This window comes from Euprymna scolopes, chromosome 21, assembly GCF_053919585.1.
Source record: "Euprymna scolopes isolate OS-2025 chromosome 21, ASM5391958v1, whole genome shotgun sequence".
In the NCBI taxonomy this organism is placed as follows: domain Eukaryota; kingdom Metazoa; phylum Mollusca; class Cephalopoda; order Sepiida; family Sepiolidae; genus Euprymna; species Euprymna scolopes.
The window spans coordinates 17851613-17874741 of record NC_136502.1 but is presented as its reverse complement, the minus strand read 5'-3'; the positions used below and the strand labels follow the sequence as shown (position 1 = coordinate 17874741).

The following is a 23129-nucleotide window of genomic DNA, read 5'->3' as shown; positions in this document are numbered from 1 at the left end:
TATATATATATAAATATATATATATATATATATATAAATATATATATATATATATATATATATATATATATATATATATATATATGGGTGGGTGGTGGAGCTCACACACATTTCGTTTTCACTCTAGGCTAATTCAAATATTAATTTTCATCAGTATGTGCAGATATAATTATTAATGTTACATTAAAATGTTATTAATAATACCAGCATACATTATATATATATATATATATATATATATATATATATATATATATATAGATAGATAGATAGATAGATAGATAAAATGTATTCACATATATTAATTAAACCAGATTACTCTGACTTTCCAGTATTTCGTTTAGTTCTTTATTTTACTAATACCTTTTCTGTACAGCTGCTTTATTCTTGTTATATTTCCAATCAACAAAGTAGTAAATGTTGCCAGATTACCTCTTAACACTTCACAATCTGTTATGTACATTTCTCATTTCCGTCTCATACTCTCTTTCATCGATACAAACATACAATAAATTGTTCTACACATGCATGCTTACTTGTGTCATGTTAATGCATGTTTATATAAGTGGAATGTATTTTCCATTATGCTTGTATGATTTCTGAAATATCACTTCTCTGAATGCTTGACTGCATGTGATGAAGTGCATATGTTTTGTTAGCAAGAGTACTTTTCATCTTTGCTTTTTCGAGCTGGGCATATAAAGCTTGTGTCACTTTTGCAAAGCAAATTTAACTAATTTTCTAATTATAAGCTGACATCAATTTAGATAAAGCTTTTGGAATAAAATTCAATGTAATTAAACTTCTTTTCAGGTGAGTGATTTATCTCTTTAAACCAATATTTTTTCACTTACCAGCCATCTGTTTACTGCTGGATGCACAATTTTGTGACCAAGTTCTGGAATACATACAATCTTGGTCAGTGGTAATCTTCTCTAGAAATCAATATCTTCTATGCTTTCTTGTCAATACAAAATCTGAGTACCACTTCTGGAACATGGAAAATCTAGGTCAATGGATATCTTCTCCAGGAATCAATATATTGCATAGAAATCATTGCAGGTTTCTTCTCTTTTTTGTCACTTTTTCTTCCGCCAAGAGGTTCCTTTCATAGACCGCATCATTACTTCTATATTTATATTATAAGCAAAGAAAGGTTTTGTATATTTTATTCCATCTAATTGTCAGGTGTTGACAAATGATATTTCTATAGGTGCTATAGAATTACGAACATTTCTTTGCTGCAGCATTTATAAATGAAACATGTTGCATTTAATGATGTAATGACATCCATCTCAATTAGAAAAGAAAACCTTACAAAATATTCTGAATTGTTTAAATGTGTATCTATATTTTATAAAATTCCAATTATTACCTTTACATATGTAGTTTTTTTTACATGATTTATGATACAAGAATATTAATCTGACAGCTTGTTGAATGTAGAAGTGATAAAAAAATGTATCTATTTTAATAGAATTTTAGTAAATGAACATAAAATGTACAGATCAAAATTATCTAAAATATGTTAACAGGTTGTATTAGTTGAAGTTTCCACATGAAAAATAATTGTAAAAACAAATATTTTGGACATCTTTCTAATGTTAATAAAACATACATTTATTGACAATTAAAAATTATCTCTTGTTTAACTATGATATACAAAAGAAATGAATGACCAATAATGATATTTAATCTATTGATTGATTCTGGAGAAGAGAAACATTTTACTGGTATCAAATTACTCTTTAATTCCGTGAAACTGGATGATGGCAAAGTAGCCAAGATCCTGTTTCATTTAAAGCTGTCATGAATGGCAACATTACGTTATTAAGATAATGATTTATAAAAATCTAAGAAGTTATGAATATTTTTTATGCGGTTCTTTCTGCAAAGTCACAAGATTATGCATAATTCTTTAAATATTTCATTCAATTTTTATCCCAGGTCAAAATGAATTTTACAAAAATATGTTGAGTGCTTTAGTTCACTCTTTTGTGCAATGAAGGCAATAAGTGGCTGCTATTTCATTATTTAAAACCAGCTCAAGTTTTATTCTCATATTAAGATGCATGTTTTCAAATAGCAAGTGTTCTAAAAAAAATAGATGGTATATTCTGCATTTCCCCTCTGTTATTGCTCTTACTAAAATGTTAACTAAATAAAAATAATTAGAAAAATTATTTTACGTTACATCTTTTGTTGGAGAATTTTTTCATGTTCTTGTAAGACATGTGTTGTATTCTTGTTATTTATAAATTATTTATTAATGGAGATATTCATTTATCGATATGTGTGTTTCTTTTGTTTCTGTCCATTGACTGAAACCATGTTATTTGGGTACTGGAGGAAGAGGTCTTGGATGTGAAATACGACAACTGTTTGTTGATAATGTCTTTAATTGAGGTTGAAAATCTGTATTACCACAGCTTAGTGTGGCAGATTTTGGAGTTGTCCATTGTGTTTGTGATCCAGTGGATGGCTTGTATAATATTCTGGCACCAGCAGTTGCTTCACTGGGAAAGTTGAATGTCTCTTGTAAAAACTTCAAGTCTGTTATGTGGAGTTGATCTGTTTGTGATGGAGGCAGGACACAGTACTGTGGAAGGAACAGATCTGAAGAAGATAAATGGATGGAAGTAGTCCTTAAGTGTTCTCCTTTCATTCAGGCCATGAAAACTTGAAAAGCACTATAGAGATGTTCTGTGTTGAGATTTGTGCCATGTTTCAAATATTATATATATGCATGTCAAACCACTAAGTAAATATATTATCTGACTAGTTGAAACTGATTTCTTATTTACTGATTCAACAAATGTTGAGATATTTATATTAAATAGAAATATTTTAGAAATATAGCTTATATCAACAAAATCAGAATTATTTTCTATAGGAGTTAAAGTTAACATATGTTGTTCTTTTTATATAATTATTGCATATTGCAGGATAAAATACAACCTGAATTTACTGTCTGTTGTGCATATTTGTTGAAAAGTGTAATTCATTTTTGTTCTGGAGTATTGGCAGGATAGGTGAAAGAAATGTGAACATTGATATATTTCATTCTGCTGTTCACAAGCAATTTTGAGTTGCATGATCATTCTTGAACATTTACATTAACTTGTTTTTTATCTCTTGTCCCATTCTACATACCTGGCACCTTTTCACCTTGTCCTGTTTCTACTTCACTCCAGCCACGTCTGCTGTCAATGTGAGAGGATTTTGTGGATCTCCAAGTGTTATAACCAAGTGCCATTAATGGGCTGTTTTCATGTTTTTCACCAGCGGCCAGCATTTCTCTTTCCTGAATACACAACATAACATTTTCTTTAATTATAGAAATAGTTTATAGCAGAGGATAACATTAATCATGCATTCTAGAGAGCATAGTTTTTAAGCAAATTCATGTTTAGGCATGTTCTTGTCTCATGCAATAATATTCGCATTTGCTTTTGTTGGAATGAATACATATTGTTATATTCATTATTGCAAAATATAAGCTTCTTTTTCGTCTATGAACTATTAAAACTGTGTGGATCTTGTTTCTTTGTTATCTTGTGTAGTTGTTTATACCCGTAAACAGTGGATGACATCACAAAGGGATGACTTCACTCCTTAAAAGAGATGGGAGACACAGGGAAAATCCTTTTTCATATAAGTGGATGATGTCATCAATTTGTGAGGTCATTTATTAAAGAGGGTTAGAAAATACCAAGAAAATATGCTTTATGGCATTAGAAATGATAAGGATTACATCACCCATTAAAACAGAGAACATAGATGACACGTGGTCCAAATGATCACGCGTCACACACACACACACACACGCACACACACACACACGCGCACACACACACACATACACACACACACACACACACACACACACACACACACACACACACACACACACACACACACACACACACACACACACACACGGTCTAGTATTTTTAAAAATTATAACCTTGAATTTGTCTGTATGAATTTGTCTAATAATATATACATTGTTTGCTCAAAATATATTATCTACCTTTTGATTAAAAAAAAATTAGTGTTCCTTGTTTCATAATATGAATATTTGATATTATTTCAGTGTTGCATGTTTAGAAAATATTCTCAATCATATTAGTATTTCCTAAGTAGACAGCATTATATTACTGAAATAATTTGAATAAATATTACAAACCATATTTTTACCTTCAAAAGAAAATCCCATTTTCATTTACTATAAAATAATATTTTATCCAATATATAGAAATACATATTTTGATAAATGCCAGCATTAGTAATAATAACCATTAAATTTAATGAAAGCATTATGTTTATCTATCCATAGTCTTTTTTACAATAACTTATCAACATATAATATATATTCTGCCTTATTTACATGATTTGTTTTCTGCAATACATCCCGATTTAAGTTTCAGATTTGATAAAGTTTATTAGACACGAGAAGATATTTTCAAAGATTTTGTATGTGTATATTTTTTATTGGGAAATGAAGCAACTGTTATGAATATTTTACGCATTAAAATGCCGTATAAACTGGTGATGAATCATACATTTGTTATAGATTTCCTAAGATATGTATATATAGACACTCAGACAATTTTTTTTATTAAAAAGTTATATCTGTACTGCATTAATAAGTATGGATCAAGTAAATAGCTGCAAAACATATCGTCTGTAGTGTTACCTAAGCATAAGTATCTTCATGTCAGTTGTCTAGAGGAATGGTTATTGATTAGCTATAAATATCCACATAACAAGATTTGTTATGTGGGAAATAAATACTCAGTAATTATTGAAAAAAATGTGCTGCAAGGAAAAAAAAGATAGGAAAGTCAAATAAACAAGAGAAAACCCAAGTCAATAAAATAATTATTGTTCAAAAGAAAATACTTCTTAATTTCATAAATATTTAAGAAATAAATATTTCAAGCTGCTAAGTATTGACATTAAGTTTTGAATGTCGTGTATTGTCATTATATAAATAGTATAAAAACTAACAATATGAAAAATGCTCTCTTCATTATTTATTTGCAATTTCCACTATTCTCAGATATGTGACATCTTATTTCTTTTTATTTATTTATTTCCTTATTAGATTTATAAGCTCAAGATGGAAGCAAACACCAACTGATTGTTTCCTTGATTGCACGCACGAAGGAAGTGAAATAACAATTTCTAAAAGCACTCAGCTTTTATTTAGGAGATTTGTAGACTTAGTGGAGAGCGCCAGGTGAAAAAATGATTTGTAGATTTCTGAACTTACTGATTATATATATATATATATATATATATATATATATATATATATATATATATATATATATGACACTATCAACTTTATAGAAAGACATTCTCTTTTATTTTTTAGCTTAATTTTAGCTCAATGGATACTGACTTATTCATATCATTGTACATATTTACTAATCTCTACTATTATATAAAAGGAATTTTGTGTCTGTATTTATGTGTGTGTGTGTGTATGTGAGTTCGTTCCTTATGGACTCGAAAACGGCTAGGCCGATTTTTATGAAATTACTTTATTACAAAAGTACTTTATGTGCATGGCAATGTTCTAAGATAAGTTTTGTATCAGAATGTCCCTGATACGTATCGATAATTGAAATATTCCAATAGAAAAGGAACAAGCGATTTTTACCAAAGTTAACATCTTACACAGCCTAACATCACAAGTGCATTTGAGAAGTTTTATTATCGCACAAACCGAAAGGCACGACATAAAAATCAACAACAGGTTCTTTGATATGACAGGAGCATGTTCAAAATGAATGTTTCTGTTTAAAGCACAATTGCACCATAATACTTAACTTTTTCATTTTAAACTTAAATTTAAACCATTATCATCACACAAGCAGTAAAACCAGCGCATAAAATCGACAGTAGGTTCTTTGCTATGACAGGGGCGCGTTGGAACAGTGTTTTCCGTTTAGAGCATAATTAAACCATGATACTTCACTTTTGAATTTTAAACTTTAATTCATGCCATTATATACAAAAATAATTTTATAAAATTAACAGTAGGTTCTTTACAGTACAATGTAAACTGCAATGTATTGTGGACTAAGTCACCATGGGGAGGCATGTGAAGTTTCCTCCTGGTGCACCACAATAAAAAATATGGGAGTGTGAAACATTCATTGATCATCATTCAATTCTGACAACGTCGGGTCTCCCTGCTAGTCATTTATAACATCTCTGAACTAGAAATTTTAAATTCGATTTGTCTCACCATATAATATTCTTAAGAATATGAGTACTATTCTTGTTTAAATAGAATGTTTTCCCCCAATATAACTGCAGATTTTATGTTGAAGATTTCAAGTTCATAATAAGATTTTCTTTGGCTTCCAACAAAATTCTACCTTTCAAACTCTACATTACTATTAACTATTTTAAAATGAGAAAAATACCAGTCGTGGACATTGAAAAAAATAGCAGACAGCCATACATCCATTTGGAAGCCAAACTAACATTTAGTCAATCATATGATCAATAAATCTACTGCAAGCTGAGTATCACAGAGAGTAGTTCATTATTCAAGGCAAGCAATGGGGGAAAAAAGTGTCTGACAACTTGTGGCTGGTGCAGAATAGATGAAATGCTTGGACATAGAAGGAAAATAAACCAATAACAGATACGTTTGTCTACACATAAATTGATAATCAACAATTGAAATTGTAAAATACATCTATTTTCATATATTTTGTTATTTGGTTTTGCATAAAAAATGTGTGAACTTAAATATTTCTCTGAATTATATTAGTTTCATGATACAAATCATAAATCTTGTTTACCTTCAATTTTTTGTGCGTTCAGTAATACTTTTTTGTTTTGGTCTTTGGAGTTACTCTACATTCTTCCTTGCTCTTAATCAAATAAATTACATAGATTTCAGGAAATTGTTTTAAAAAAATATTCGATGTATTGTCAGATCTTAAAAAGTATATAAAAATGATAATTTAATAATTTTTTAACAGACTTAATAAATTATAAATGATAATAACCACAAAAGTCAACACAATAAGTATCAACTAATTTTCCAGAATTTTTTCTGCAAATTGCAAATATTTTTGAAAATGTATATCTTATCATCTTTATATAGAGTTATAATTCTGTTTGTTTGTCCAAAGCTCTTCCATTGTTTTTTTAGATAGATTTTTATGATAATGATCTTTATCATATTAGGTTTAGCATCCATTTTACATGCTAGCATTGGTAGGCATTGGAAGTTTTCTCTGATCTTTATTTATCCCTCTTTCTCACGAGTTTTGTCATCATTCCTTCCCCTGTTTTCTTTGACCTTCTTCTGTAACTGAACCTGTCATCTTAACTATTCTACATCTATTAATGGAAGAACTCTCATCCATTCTTTTAACGTGGCCATATCATCAAGCCCCCTATTTTACACATATCTCTCCATACTGTCCAGATTGAATCTTTCTTTGATGTCATCAGGAAAAAGCCTGCTTTTTAAAAGCAGCCACACATTACACACACGTTGTATAATTCTCTTATTATTTATCTTCATGGAACGCATGTCCTCAACTTCAGCTGACCAAATTCCACGTCCATATATCATCACACTACATTCACTTGCTTAATAGATTCTTCCTATTAATCTCTATTTCTACTATTATATAAAAGCCACTTTATGTGTGTGTGTGTGTGTGTGTGTGTGTGTGTGTGTGCGCGCGCGCGCGTGCGTGCGTGTGTGTGCGTGTGCGCGTGTGAATTTGTTTCCTATGGACTCAGAAACGGCTGAGCCGACTTTTTAAAAATTTCATGCAAATGTACTTTACGTGTCTAGGAGTGATCTTACATAGGTTTTGTGTCAGAATGCCTCTGATAAGTATTGAAAATCGATAATCGAAAAAATCTGATTAAAGAATGAAGTCCGATTTTCGCCAAAATAAGCATTTTTATACAGCCTTAACATCACAAGTGCATTTGAGAAGTTTTATCACCGCACAAGGAGAAAGGCCCAGTCAATAAAATCAAGGGGAGGTTCTTTGATGAGACAAGGCCACATTCGAAATAAATGTTTCTGTTTAGACTATAATTAAACCATGATACTTGACCTTTATATTTTAAACTTTAATTGAAACCATTATGTAAAAATAATTTTATAAAATCAACAACTAGTACTTTGATAAAATAGGGGAGCGTCTGAAAAGAATGTTTCTGTTTTAAGTACGATTGAACCATGATACTTGAATTTTATATTTTGAACTTTAATTCAAGCATTTATATAAAAATAATTTTATAATATGCACAGTATGTTCTCTGCAGTGCAATATAGACTACAATGTACCGTGGCTAAGTCACTGCAGGGAAGCATGGAAAGTTTCCTGCCATGACACCAAGGTGGATTCCTCAACAAGAACAGCCAACCAATAGATTTAATTGAACAATGGCCGATTTCGCCGATTTCAATGATAATAAATGCATGGTAGCATGGAATATTTGTTGATCCTAATGCAATCCCAGACAACATCAGGTCTCCTTGCAAGTGCAATACATTTTGAAAATTACATTAACCTAGGTACTTGGATAAGTATATTTCATTATAATTGGGTCTGTGTTTACACTTGACAAATGGATATTTTAAAAAGAAATGCTAAGTAGTTGTAAAAGCAGAATGCTAAATATGTTACCGATCTATTTTTGACGAAGTTAAGCAAAAGAAAGATGTTTTTCTTGTATTTCACTAAATTAACTGAAAACTTTACTGCCCTAAATAATTCTTTTACTTACCTAAAACAAGGCACATTGCCCTCGAGGTGTGAATTAGGAGACAGATTTATATGGGAATCATAAGTGAAAGGTTGTGAAGCGAGATGTTTGTTCATATTACATCTAAATTTCTGCATATTGATAAAAATCAGAGAAATAGGGACTGGATTCCAAAGGTTAGCTAATCAAGGATAGAAACTATTAGAATATAAAGTCCTCCAATATCTGAAAACCTCCTCAGCGAATAGGTAGGATTTACCTGACTGCTGGGTTGGTTGTGTATTTACATCATGGAAACACTAGACCATTAAATTCATTTAAGCGTATTCAATTGAAGTACTTGTAAAACAAGCATAGAGATGCAACAATGAGACAAGTTTATTGGATAGTGTATGACCTATTAGATTAGAGAGTTTTCTTTTTTTTTTTGGAGGGCGGGGGACTAATAGGGAGAAACTATTGGTTGGTGCATCAGTCCAGATGTGAAAACAATAGTCTATGCATGAGTGAATGGTAGCTTTGTAGGGACATTGTTCTGTGTATTTGTTCAAATTCATATTACCTGTGAATGTAAAATTCTTAGGCAGAGCGCTATCATTCATGGCAGTCGTTGAAAAGGTTTCTTTCTTAGTAACATTAAATGTTACCATCTATTTAAATCATGAATTAACTACAGACTGAAGGTCATTCTAAGAATTCAACCATTGCTTTGGATATGTGCATGTTCGTTTTACCCGTATGTCGAATAGAGTGTAACTTCATGAACAAATATACTCAGATACAATTTCTTTAGAGAGGTCGTTTCTGAAAATCAGGAACAATAAAGATCCAATAATCGATCTTTGGAGTACATGTGCATTAATGCCATATCTTTTGAATGTACAGCCATTTGTTACAACTTTAATCTTTCTTTTGGTCAAGGTTTTGATTATATTCGTCCAGTAATAGGATACAAGTTAATTTTCCTGAGAAAACCTTGGCTCTGGATATATCAAACGTATCCACATTAACTTCATCTGCCGTGTCCAGTGTATGGTATATGCACTCAGAGATTATCATTAGGATATCTGCAGTAAAAGATGCTTGCCTAAATTTATATCAATGTTTAATTGCACAATATTTAAATTAGTCACAGCAGTATTTGATGTCATATAGTAATTTTCACAGTTCAAACATTGATATTGCTATTACCTTATTATGTATGCTATGTTTTCGGTCGAGTTTGTTTGTTACTATGTTTATATACAGCATAGCGAAAATATCAGTTATGATCTAACATAATTTTATTCTGAGGAATCTAGATCAAGTTAAAGGTCACAGAAAAAGTGAAAGCAACACTTTTTGAGATAACATGAATTCTGTTCAACATAGAAAGCAAACTTACCCATAGTGTATCCAAAAGAAGTTTGCATCTAATATAACCTTGAATATCCAAAAGAAGTTTGCATCTAATATAACCTTGAACAGTTCAGTCGAAATTTTGACACAATTTCAACTTCCTATTTTTCAAAATTTGATATATGAATGATCTGCTTTTTGATCAAAGTAACCACCATGTGAAATTAAAGCATGATCAGTTGAATGAGTTTTGAGTTAACAACGTTTCCATGGCATAACTTTGAGAATAGATGAAACTTTGTCTTATCCTTACATGCCCAACCGAATGTATGCAGTCTCATGTCTGACTTACGTTCTTATTATTTACTGTAATGGAAAAGAAATCTGAAATGGTATAGTAAATATTATGCTATGCTTTTTTTTTTACAAAATATTATGAAAACTCTGTTATTTTTTAATTAAATCATATAATTCTGTTTTCTAAATAATTAAATTGATTAAAATAGGAAGCGAGAAAGAAGTTCTTAAATAACTAAAAACTTATACATGCACATGATAAGAAAACATAGCCAACTTTGCAAATTTGTTTTAAAAAAAATAATCTTTAATCATTTTATTATTGTATGATGACAACATGTAGTGCTGACTTGTTTTTGTTGATGATTAGCCCTTATATTGCAGGAAAATTGTTATAAAATAAACATAGACACAATAAAAATGGCCTAATTACTGTAAAATTTTCTTTTTTAATACAAACAAGGACAAGTTTATGAACTAAACATCTGTCTAGAAATAAATCAGACATCTTTCAAATATAGGGAAGTCTAACTCTAATATTTTTACAAATATTTATCTTCTTTATCTTTGGAAGTTAGTTGTGTTTATTCTGAAGATACACTTAATAGAAGATAAATATGACCGGATGTAAAATGTAATCGATGAAATAGAGGTGAGTTAATTTCTCATTGTGTGAATGACAAGGATTGAAAAATCATATATTTCATTTGCCAAGAAGATTCAAATATCGATTTGGCAAATACAGTGCTATTTAGATTTGTTTGTGAGACTTCCACAAGATAATATCCGTTTGATATATAGATATAAATCAGTCATATTTAAGAAATTTGACCTGAATAGCATTTAAAGGTACAAATAAAATTTTTATTTTAATAAGGTAATTTATCTGTTGTTGTACCATGTTTTTTTTTAAAAATAAAATAAGCGTACTTCATTTCAGTTTATTTACAAAATACTTATACTGCCCCAAAATATTTGTTAATATAATTGACTTCTCTTTATACGTAAAAATTTACTAGAGATATTTTGCATTAATCGTTAGATGAAACAGATTTTAATTTAGGAAATATATTTAAATTGAAAGTAACTGCCCTTACTTTCATTGTGGATGTGAGTTAGCTACTTTGAATGACATTTTGGGTTATGTATGCTGTGCAGTTCTCTTCAAATAATGCATTTAAACTAATAACTGATTCTACTTCAGTTGTAAATACAGAATAAATGTTTATTGTTAATCTATATAGAAGAGTTTTATTCAATTTATTTTTATTTATATTCCTCTTATATCTAAACAATAACCACTGCTTCACTTCAGCTTGCAATGGAAAGATTTAGATACGCCAAACAAAACACTTTTTCATTGGACGAATATTAGAAAGAAAAACATTTTGTTATGAAAAACAAAACAAAAGAAAAAGCAGCGATTTCTCAAGACTTAGAAAAAATTTAACAAACAAAAGTTGTTTGAGGAATCACCACTCAGAATTTTAACCTTTGAGCCAACAACTTACACAACAACTGAAAATACAAAGAATTCACACTGAAATAACTAATGTTTTTGCAGGTAGTTTATCTGCAAACATCAACGAATTCGTCTATGAATTATTTTTATAGCATAATATTCATATTTCTTGACTGATTTTGTCTATAAGGAAGATTCTTTGGGAGAGCCATTTATTAAGAAATCAGACAATTATTAAGGACCAGACAAGCGTACCTGTTACATTAATTTCATTCTTTTGAACGAAACGAAAACTTTAAGCTTCATTGAAACAGTAGAACAGTTTAAGGACATTTGTAACGTTAGTAATCTCATTTCAACATCAGTTATAATTGTCTAAAACTGATAAAAAATGATGCTCACAACTATATTACCTTTGCTGTTTATGTAAACTGTGTGCAAAAAAATTCAAATAAAATACTTCACAGAAGATCAGTTTAAATGTCTGATATTCATGGCAGGACTGCAATCTTCACAGGATTCGGACATTTGTATGCACTTACTTTCAATACTGGACTAAAATAAAAAAATATTGTAGTTCAAACTTACTACGGAATGCCAACATTTATTAAGCCTTACACACAACACTATGATGGTACAGCAGTCCATCGGCAATAAACAATGGCTGAACACAGGCTAATACACTTCCAACAAATATACCCCATTCAGTGCTTGCTGGATTTGCAGCAAGATGCATTTTTCACATTTTCGTTCATTTAAGAAGCATAATTATCAAGAATACCCCATTTACAGACATAACGAACGTCTCATGCACATAAAAGCCATTAAAATTTGATATACAAGAAATTCAATGAAGAAAACAGGCCTGAAGATATCATATTCAAATTCTATTTCTTCAATATTTAAAATAAGTTTTCAACCATGCAGAAAATTTATTACTGTGATTGTAAATAGCAATCCATTTCATTTATAGTTTGACTGGGTTTCGGACGTTACCCTCATCTTATGTTCCATGTGGAAACAAATTGGCAAGCCAGCATTAACAGATACATATCATATAACTCAAAGTGCATCAGGCAACACAATTCAGGTAATGGGTGAGTAAAATTGCAATGAATCTTTTAAAAAATTCTGAAACATGCTATCTCTCTGATAATTCTGATGTAAGTTTGCCTGGTTTAGACTGTATAGAATTTTTTTAATATTCCTCTCAATAGTGTTTTTAATACTTCAAACATTTTTCTGTCACTTGTATTAAAAACCAATTCACAGAAATACTCAAGTTTAAATTTAGCAACGTTTTTCAGGAGAGTCTATGATTTGGCACCAAATCCAAGGCGACTCTTGAATTAAATTTCAGTCACAAACGTCCGGCATCCTATGCCGCAGTTTACATAATGAACAACAAGTTATAAGGTCTCCAACAAGGAGTACTGCAAGCAATTATTCCACAGGGGAAGCTCATTTTGTTGTTAAATGTGTAGGTTATTCCACTGAATTGACAATTTATTAGATGCACACCAGTGCCCATTACCTTTGCCAGAGAATCTTTTCACAAAATTAAATGGTGAAAATTACTTTTACAAAATTAATTTTCATATACTTTCCTGCAGTTGAAATTGTCAAAATTGTTTCTGACATTCAACACAAACAAGAGACGATTTGTCCTTCAGTCCTCATTTTTTAATGAGTGATTTTTCTGACAAAGGGAGAAGAAAAAGCTATTTTCTAGGTTGGCAGTATTTTGCGCGAACAGTTGGCAAAGATGGCGGAAATTTTCTGTTTCTATGTCTATCCTTGTAGCCATGTCACTAGTAAGGGTGCTGGAGGTAAACGTTTTGTCTGGGCTGACGTTATCCGCCTGATAGTCAGGGACCCGAACCTTGGATTAACCACTAAGGAGGCTGTCCTATCAGCAGGTGCAAAGTACTGGGGCTGCTGTATTGCCATTTGGTGAATGGATTCTGGACCATGCAGTAGCTTCTGGTGGGGCCTTTTGATGCCATACTAGTGGGTAATTGTTACAGCTTTACCTTATCATTAGCTACAAATAAAAAAAAATTCTTCATTTCTTTTTCTCTCTTAGTTTCCCCTCTCTGTCCTGCTCTAAGTAAATCTGACGACCTAGTCCAAATATTCCAAAATTTCATCATGACAAGTTTCAAGAAAAAATATACGATTAAACCCGGTTCTCCAACTTCCAACGTAGACCCCTACTACCATGTCTCCTTCTCTAACATCAGGGGGTCTACGTTCTAACCTTCCAGAGGTTGAAACCCAATTACAGGAGACTAAACCAGACCTTTTCTTTTTAAGTGAAACTGGCATTGGACAGGCTATTTCCCTAGAAGAGTTCGCAATTAAAGGATACTCTAACTTAACTTCTAAATCTGACCCCCAAGATCGCCATGGGCATGGAATATGTGCCTATATAAAAGATGGCTTTCCATGTGGTAGGGACATCTCCAGGGAAGATTCTAACTTACCCTATATGTGCTTCCGGGTTGCTTTAGCTCACAGTACTGCATTTATATTTACTCTCTATTGCCCCCACAACAGCGGAGTTACTATCTTTAAAAGCATATCTGAGAAAATTGACCAAGTCCTATCTGCTTATCCTTCAGCTAACATTCACGTATGTAGAGACTTCAATGTTCACAACGTCGAATGGTTGACCCACTCAAACAAGACCGATGATGAGGGGAGGTTCTGTCATGATTTCTCCATTGCCTATGACCTCACTCAGATTGTTCAGGAACCCACCCGTGTGCCCGACAATGACGGCCAGTATGCGAGCCTACTAGACCTTTTTCTCACAACTTGCCCTGAACTATGTTCAGTTTCTGATCTGTCGCCTCTTGGATCTTCTGACTACTCTGTTGTATCAATTAAGATGAAAATGAAATGTAATAAGTCCTCAGACGTACCTCTCCATCGTACAGTATATCGATACACTAAGGCTGACTGGGATAGCTTCCGTACATTTATATCTGATCTACCTCTGCATTCCATGTTTAAAAAGGATGTGTCCTCTATAGTATCAGACCTGACGGAATGGTTAATTGTAGGTATAGACCGTTTCATACCCTCGAAAAAGTTTCAGCAAAAACCTAACAGCCAGCCATGGTTCTCTCCAGAATGTGCTGCTGCCATTGCGCACAGAAATCACTTTTTCCACTGCTTCCAATGTAATAGATGTATGGAAACTAAAGCCGCTTTCAGGACTGCCAGCAACGATTGTAAGAAAGTAATAAAGAATGCAAGAGAGTTGTATACTCAAGCCATTAAGTCCAAAGTAGCTAAGCAGCTCAGTCTATGGTCCCCCCCTCACCTAACTTTTACAAGAAACACTCATCTAGCTGTAAACACTATCAATAATTTCCCCCACTCTTTATCTGTGCCTAAACCTAAACGTAGATTTCATGAACAAAGCTTCTTTCTTAGAACTCCACGCCTGTGAAATTGTCTTCCGTTTTCCTGCTTTCCGGCTGACTACAATATGGTTCTGTTCAAGTCTAACGTAAATAAGTTCTTGATGAGCCGTTCCATATAAGTTATCAAATTTACCAAATTTTCATTACTAATGATTACTATATTGTCCAATTTCTACTGTACTTAACCCTTATCCTTGAGTGGCCTCTTGGCCTTGATAATGTGGTGATGCCTATGTAAAAAAAAAAAGATCCAATCACCGTTTTTCGGAAGGCAAACTTGCTCCAGTCATATTTCAGCAAACAAGAAATGCAATGTTAATCAGATTGACATTTGTTACAAGTTGATATCATCATTTGTTACAAGTTGATATCATCATTTGTTACAAGTTGATATCATCATTTGTTACAAGTTGATATCATCATTTGTTACAAGTTGATATCATCATTACAGTTGCTACAGAAAATGAACTTCTACAGCATTTGACTTCTACATTAAGCAAATGCAGCATGGATTCTATGTGATTGTTTTAAATCAAAATTAAATATTCGAGATTTATTTTGGGCAATAATAATCGATGGCTATACCCAGAAAATATTTGAACCATTGAAATAATGCTGGCACTAGCAAATATTAAAACTTCACACTTTTGCCAGAACTCCATTGAATTCATGCACCTCTGAATAATTTTTTTGAAAAGTTAAATGAGTATTAATCTGTCTTCAATAAATTAAAAGTACTACTTTCTTCAGATATGTTGCTCACACACTACAATCATTCACGGATATTATTGTTTTTGATGCACCCGATTATGTTGTTGAAAATAGCTTTCCCAATCGCAGCCAAAATAGCAATAGTTCATGCATTTAGGTCACAAACCCCTGCTGAGTGAAACTATAGTTGAATAGGGAAGAAAGCATTGCAAAATAATTTTAACACAAAAAATTAATAAATGTTTTATGAACGCTACTTTACTTTGATCACCGATTATAACCTCTTGTTAGCATTTTCAGATCCACAAAAAGCATTCCAGTTTATTCAGCGAACCGTTTGCAAAGTTGGACAACTATGCTGTTGGATTATGATTTCTCTCTCAGATATTATTCAACTAATGCAATCAGACATGCATATGCTTTATTCAGACTCATGAATAAGCAAACCAAAGTGAAAGAGGATTTTGTAATTTTAGCATTATCTGTGGGACTATAAATTATTTCAGTACTCACGTCAGTTGTCAAAGCACTGCCAATTTCTTTACAATGATCTACAACTTCCAACACCTTAGTCTAGGCAGTGCTGCATTTACATCGTATAAGATGGCCTGAGGTATGTAATGACAAAAACCATCAACGTTTTTTCTTTCAACATCAACCATCATTGTCAGAAGTTGATGGGTGTATTCTTTTTGAAGAACATGTGATGGTTCTATAAAAATTGCAAACTTATGTATCGAAACAATTTTCATTTTGAACATCAAGTTATTAGCTGGATGAAAAAATTGTCTATTGTCTATAACATTAAACAAAGGCAATATGTAGTAACACTAGTAAATATCAGCAAGAGATAGACAATATATATTATAGAAACACTCCACTGAGAGTATGATACCAACTTCCAGAAATCTGTGGCCAAAGATCAAATGACACCACTCAAAGTCTGTCTACGATATATGAAGAGTTTATCTGGAAAAATTCAATGAGTATGTTATATATATGACATCAGGGCAGTATTCTGGAGCAACTCAAATCTCTGAAAACATCTTGTGCATGTGAACTCTCCTACAGAAAAAGACAAGGCAAAGAACTATGTGCATGCAATTCCATGTAAGTATGAAAAAATGTGCAAAGGTGAAACATACTACTCACTATGAATACAGTAACACCAGAAAGTCATATATGAAGATATTGTAGTATGGCTGATAATATATGAACGAAAGAGGAAATCATCTATTCTTATAGGATGAAGTTAAAATTATAGACAGAGAAAATACAACTAAAATAAGCAGGACATAGGTAGCATGGAATTTAATATTATATGGGAACCATAATTATAAATGATAGATTAGAACACCAATCAATACGATATATATAATAATAGGTAGTAAGACTTCTGACTATCATAGCTGACAAAACAAGATCAAACGACCCTGTGAATTAAATAAAGGGTTCTGTTCTAAATTTTTCAGATTTCTGAGTTTCACATACAGATTCCTGAGTTTGACAATATGCACCTGATGAAGGTTGCAGATTATATTGTGAGCATAACTTCCAAAATAAGAACAGTAGACCGAATAATCTAAATAATATAAATTATCAATTCTTATCTAAAAAAAATTCTGGTACATGATGCTACAGAGGTAATTTGGCACATGACAATGGTAGCTCTTTCAGGAAAAAAAAATTGTTCAGACTAAAAATAATGTAAATGAATGTATGAATGTATGATGCAAATATTTTAGTGTTCATATTACTTCAGTGAGAGATGCCAATCCATTACTGTGATTTTATTTTTATTGCTACAAATATCATTATATATAAATAAATAGAAAATGCTATGTTGCTAAAGAAATGCATCTTCCTATTTATTTTCTTACTGCATCATTTCTCAGACTCATTTATTTTTTAGACTCTTCCATACATGTAGCACTATCTTCATTATCTAGTTGATCTAATAATTACAATTTATTATCCATTTATTGAATGCCAGTCTTCTTTTCAGTCCGAGATAGATTTCCTTTACTTTTATTGTATTGAATTGGATATAATTTGCCTATAAAGTATGCAAATAATTGTGCTGAATATGATATTCAAGAACATAATCAAATTCTGTCAGTCTCATTTAAAATAATTGACCAAATAAGGATTATAAACATGCTGATGATAATAGCAAAACACGAAAAACAGTTCATTTTACTCATTTCTTAAGGGTTACAATTGACAGATAATGAGAAAAAAATCATTAGTATTTTCATGTATTCAGTAAGATATTAGATATATTGACAAAATGCCATTACATTTGTTGCTTTTTAACTATTTGAGTACTTAACTCTCACAAATTTATTTTCACTCAAGTAATTATTAAATATAAAAAAAACATTAATCTATATTTCACTTACTAAATCATCATTTATCATGATAAAAAAATATTGAAAAAAAAAACAATTACATTTGAATTACAACAATTAAATAATATATTTTCATTTTTTTTGCTTTTTTAGACAGAAATTGATAATTTGTATTATTTGAATTATTCGGGCTACTATTCTCGTCTTGGTTATTACATTCCTAACCATTTTACTGATACAACTTTAAGTGCGTCTTTTTGAGCTTGAGAAACCTTCTAGTCAAACTCGGGAAACTGTACATTTAATCATTAGGGGTAAATTGTTTTTATTTCGTCAGTTATGAACTAATAAGTGTTTTAGTTACTATTGCCTACAGTAAGGATTGAACCTTTAACTACCACAAGAATCAACTTTAGAATTGATTATTAACTGATTAAATAAAGTATTAAGTTATGAAATCCGTCTAACTTCCCGAAGCCCCAAGTTCACAAAGATGCATGAATAATAATACTTGCTATTTTCTGATCAAGCGAAATTGCTATATTTTCCTATATTTGGAATTTAAAATCAATTGTTTCTTTTTTATTTTTAAATCTAAAAAATCATTCAATATGAAGTATTTAATGAAGTTGTCTTTACATACAAAATAAAGGGGTATTTGTTACAAAACTTTCACGGGTAACTGTGATATGTCGATGATATGAGATCTCACATAACATAATATATTTATCAACTGTTCATCTGAAAATCTTTTTCTATGATAGAATCTTGAGGTATCTGCATTAGTTATATTTCTACAGTGGAATATGTAACTTACTAAAAACATTAAGGAATAAACATCACATCACTAATCTTCTGAGTATTCTATAAAATGTATTTTATAGTGTAGTTATATGTTGCAAAAATATCATACACACATCTACAAAAGTTCTATTTATAAAGAAATTATGTTTATTATTGTTGAGAAAATGTATAATGGTTTATCTATAATTAATTTAATAAATAGATATTTAAGACAATAAACTACATATTTTTGCAATGAGAAAAAAGTAAATAAGAAAAATGTAAGAAGTGTCTGTAAAAAAAGAGTATGTTCTGTAAAGAGTATCACAAACGGTAACAAACCGTGGCTACATGAGAGCAGCAGCAAATTGCAGCAATCAAAATATTTTCTCAGCAGATTCATATTCCAACCAATAGTCATGGAAACATCATGTGACTCTCCCAAACCGCCTGGGTTTATCAGTTTTGCACCACACCAGGGATTTTCATGAGTTGCTTTGACTCTACAAGTGCCTCTCCAACACCACTATTTGAAAAAAAAAATGTTTTGAACCAGCCTTTGGCCTGCCAAGCCAGCAGGACATCTGATCAAACTTCCTGTATTCTGCAAAGGCTTTTTAAACTTGACACTTGAAACAGATTATTTAGAAAGGTCAGTAACAAAGTAAATGTTTTCATCAACTTTATATAGTATGTATAGAATTGTATACATATTCTATGAAATCTATTTTTAGTACAAATAAATTTTTCAAGGTTATAGATAATAGATACATGCATAGAAGTTCTATTTATAAATATGATCTGAATGAAATTCGATTTATTATTTTTAAGAAAGTATATATATATATCTTCTATTGTTTATTAATTGTATATATAAATTGTATATATTCAAGATAATAAAATAAAAATGCATTAAATGCATTAAAATTAATAAAAAAGGAATATTTTCTATAGAGAACGTCACACTCCAACAGATATTCGTTCCCAGCAACATTTTATTTATCATTCAATAAATAACATGTATCAAATTGTATACATATTCTACGAAATCTATTTTTAGCCTAATTAAATTTTGTAAAAGAATTATTGATACAAGAAGTTCTAGTTAGAAATATGATCTGAATATAATTTGATTTATTATTTGTAAGAAAGTATATATTTCTTGTATAGTAATTTTACATGTAAAATATAATAAAATAAAAATATAAATAAATGCAATAAAGTTAAAAAAAAAAGGAACATGTTCTGTAGAGAACGTCACACTCCAACAGATATTCATTTCCAGCAATATGTTCTTTATCATTCAATGGATTGTTTCACTTTCTAAAATATCTATCAACATGATAGGGAATCTCCAATGCAGATATCACAGAGGCGAACCAATATAATAAGCATACCTGAATCTACAACGTAAAGCATTTTTAATTTCACTGTACAGTAGAATATTCAATCCAAATAAAATATAACAAAATGAAATTATTTTACAAGATAAAAATATCTCACTCAAAATTTATTCATCTAAAAAATAAATTTTCCTGAAAAGAATATCACGAAGCAGAAACATTTTATTACAGGGTAAAAGATTCAACATGATTAAAATGACTCACACTGAAATAGGATGGTGAAAATTTTTTTTAAAATGAAACAAACATCCTAAAATCTATTTTGTCCTGAAATGTTGTAATTTCTCCATTTTTGTCTGAATCTTAAAACTTTTAAGAAATTCTGTATTCTTTCTTTATGTACAATTTTTTCGATAGTATCCTGACAACCAGACATTCTATGAAAGAAAAATTACTTTCTTTTTTATTCAGAAAAATATCCAACGTCCATATATTTCTCTTTACCAGTGTCTTTTTCCATACACATTTTTGAATCACCTGTCAAGAATTTATAATACAATTACAATGTATTTGTTCAGTCACTGTACATTCTCTTTCAACACCAATTGCCGAAGCACAAATGGCAAATCACTCATTCTTCCTTGTAAAACTGATATGGCGAAGAAATGTGTATTATTCTCAAATATAAAAATGTTCCTTTTATTCCTTTTTAAATATATCTGCAAATATATTGGCAAAACTGTAAAAGTGACAATCAGTTGTTCAACACGTGGTGTACAATATCATTACATTGGCTGTGTTGGGTTGTCCATAGTCAATGTGTGGTCAAGCAATCAATCTTGTAATCACAAACATTTTAAGAAATTTATCTGTTGCTGCTGCATCTGTTGGTGTTTCCTTTGTTGAGGCTGAGATCTGGGAACAGATTAAGGAAATAGGTCCAAAAGCTGACTGTGAACTAGCAGCCTATGGCCTACCTGGTTTTACTGTGCTTGTCTTTCTATTGTTGTGCTTTTATAGCTGTCCATTATTCTTGTCTCTACTTGTACATTGTTTTCTCTTCACAATAGCCTTTGTTGTCAACCTCAGTGTATTGTTGAATGAACCTGAAAAGACAATGAGAGCCACACCTGTGGTCATTGGAGCAGCAGTATTATTTGCCTTCTAATTATATGAAAGCAATGAAGTGCATACATTGCACTGTCTAATATCAATGTAAAGACAACTTTAAAAGAATAATGATCTGGATATTTGAGGAAAAATTATTCATTATATGAATGAATTTATAAAATAAATATTTTTATTATTTTTATTACAAAAGGTTTTAGTAATACTGAAAAGTTACATTTATTCATCGAAAGAAAAAGATACCGAAAGAAGCAGTTTAAAAATAAAAACATCCTTGCAGCAGATTTCTGTTACTTTTATAGCAGTATGAAGTTGAATATTGTTTTACATCTTTTTGTATTATATTCCGATGTATTTAATTTCTTTTAATGTTCTCTCTTTATGTTATTAAACCCTTTTTTATTTCTATAAAAGACTGAAGTAATGATAATTACTTTATCAATGATACGTCTAATAACATTCTCATATTTCCCTATAAAAATTCCCTCATAATGTGAATAATTTCTTTTGCAATAAACATCCAGATCATTTTTCTATTACTTATTATATTGGATTATCTCTCTCTCTCTCATATATATATATATATATATATATATATATATATATATATATATATATATATATATATATATATATATATATATATATATATATATATACATGTTGAACAGTCTGAATGAGACAAAAACAGCTCATTCAATTCATTTATTTTGTGCAAGATACTTGTTTACACCAAACAGTCATTTTATTTAAAATTAATCCTCTGTTGTACATTTTTTATTAAAGAAATAAGAAAAGGACAATACCTTAAATGTTTCTGTAATGAATACAGATTGGAAAGATTTCTAATATTAATAAGGATTATTTATAACTGAAATCAGATATAGTTGCACTTTTTCTTATTCATATTATTTCATTACATAATTTGATATCTTTAGGTCAGCCTGATTGTTTTTTGTTATTAGAATTTGTATAGCATTAATGCAAAGTTATTTTTGCAAACACGTATAAGATTTTTTAAAAATTAGTGATTATCAAAGATGTTAAAAGATATACTGAAAATATTTTATTTGAAACTTTTATATTCTTTTAATATATTCTTAGTAATATTATTTTAATCACTTGATTCAAAATAAGTCATTATGAGTTTACAGATATATAAGTAATTGCAAAACAACTAAAACATTTTTATGATGATAATAATAATAATAATAATAATAATAATACTATTACTACTAATAATAAAACTCTACCACAGAATTTGCCCTTAAAACACATGAAATTAAATGTTTTCTGAAAATCTCAATGGAATCCAACAGTTTAATAAGATAAATCGACAAATCGTATCTTATTTATTATCATCGATTTATTTAAATAAAGATGTGCAATAAATTTAACAAAAAATCAAAATACATATGATTTATCAATTAAAACTCTATTGATTCAAATAAATCTATAAAGAATGTAAAAACAATATGAACTGTGTATATTAAAAAGGAAATTGTTTATTGTTTGG

The 23129-nt window shown here is 30.3% G+C and overlaps 1 protein-coding gene across 2 annotated transcripts in view; it reads right to left on the bottom strand.

Moving 5' to 3' along the window:
- Positions 1-2033: 2033 nt before the first annotated feature.
- Positions 2034-23129, bottom strand: part of LOC145242028 (protocadherin-19-like) — a 158618-nt gene continuing 137522 nt past the window's right edge. Inside the window, exons 3-4 of one of the 2 annotated variants that reach the window (XM_080104921.1) lie at positions 3154-3304; positions 2034-2616 (exon numbers count right to left, since the gene is read on the bottom strand). In XM_080104921.1, coding sequence (XP_079961047.1) covers positions 2333-2616; positions 3154-3304 — 435 coding nt within the window. In that variant the 3' untranslated portion in view covers positions 2034-2332. Of the gene's footprint in view, positions 2617-3153; positions 3305-20621; positions 21592-23129 lie in introns of those variants that run through there. The other variant, XM_080104922.1, reaches the window with a different exon arrangement.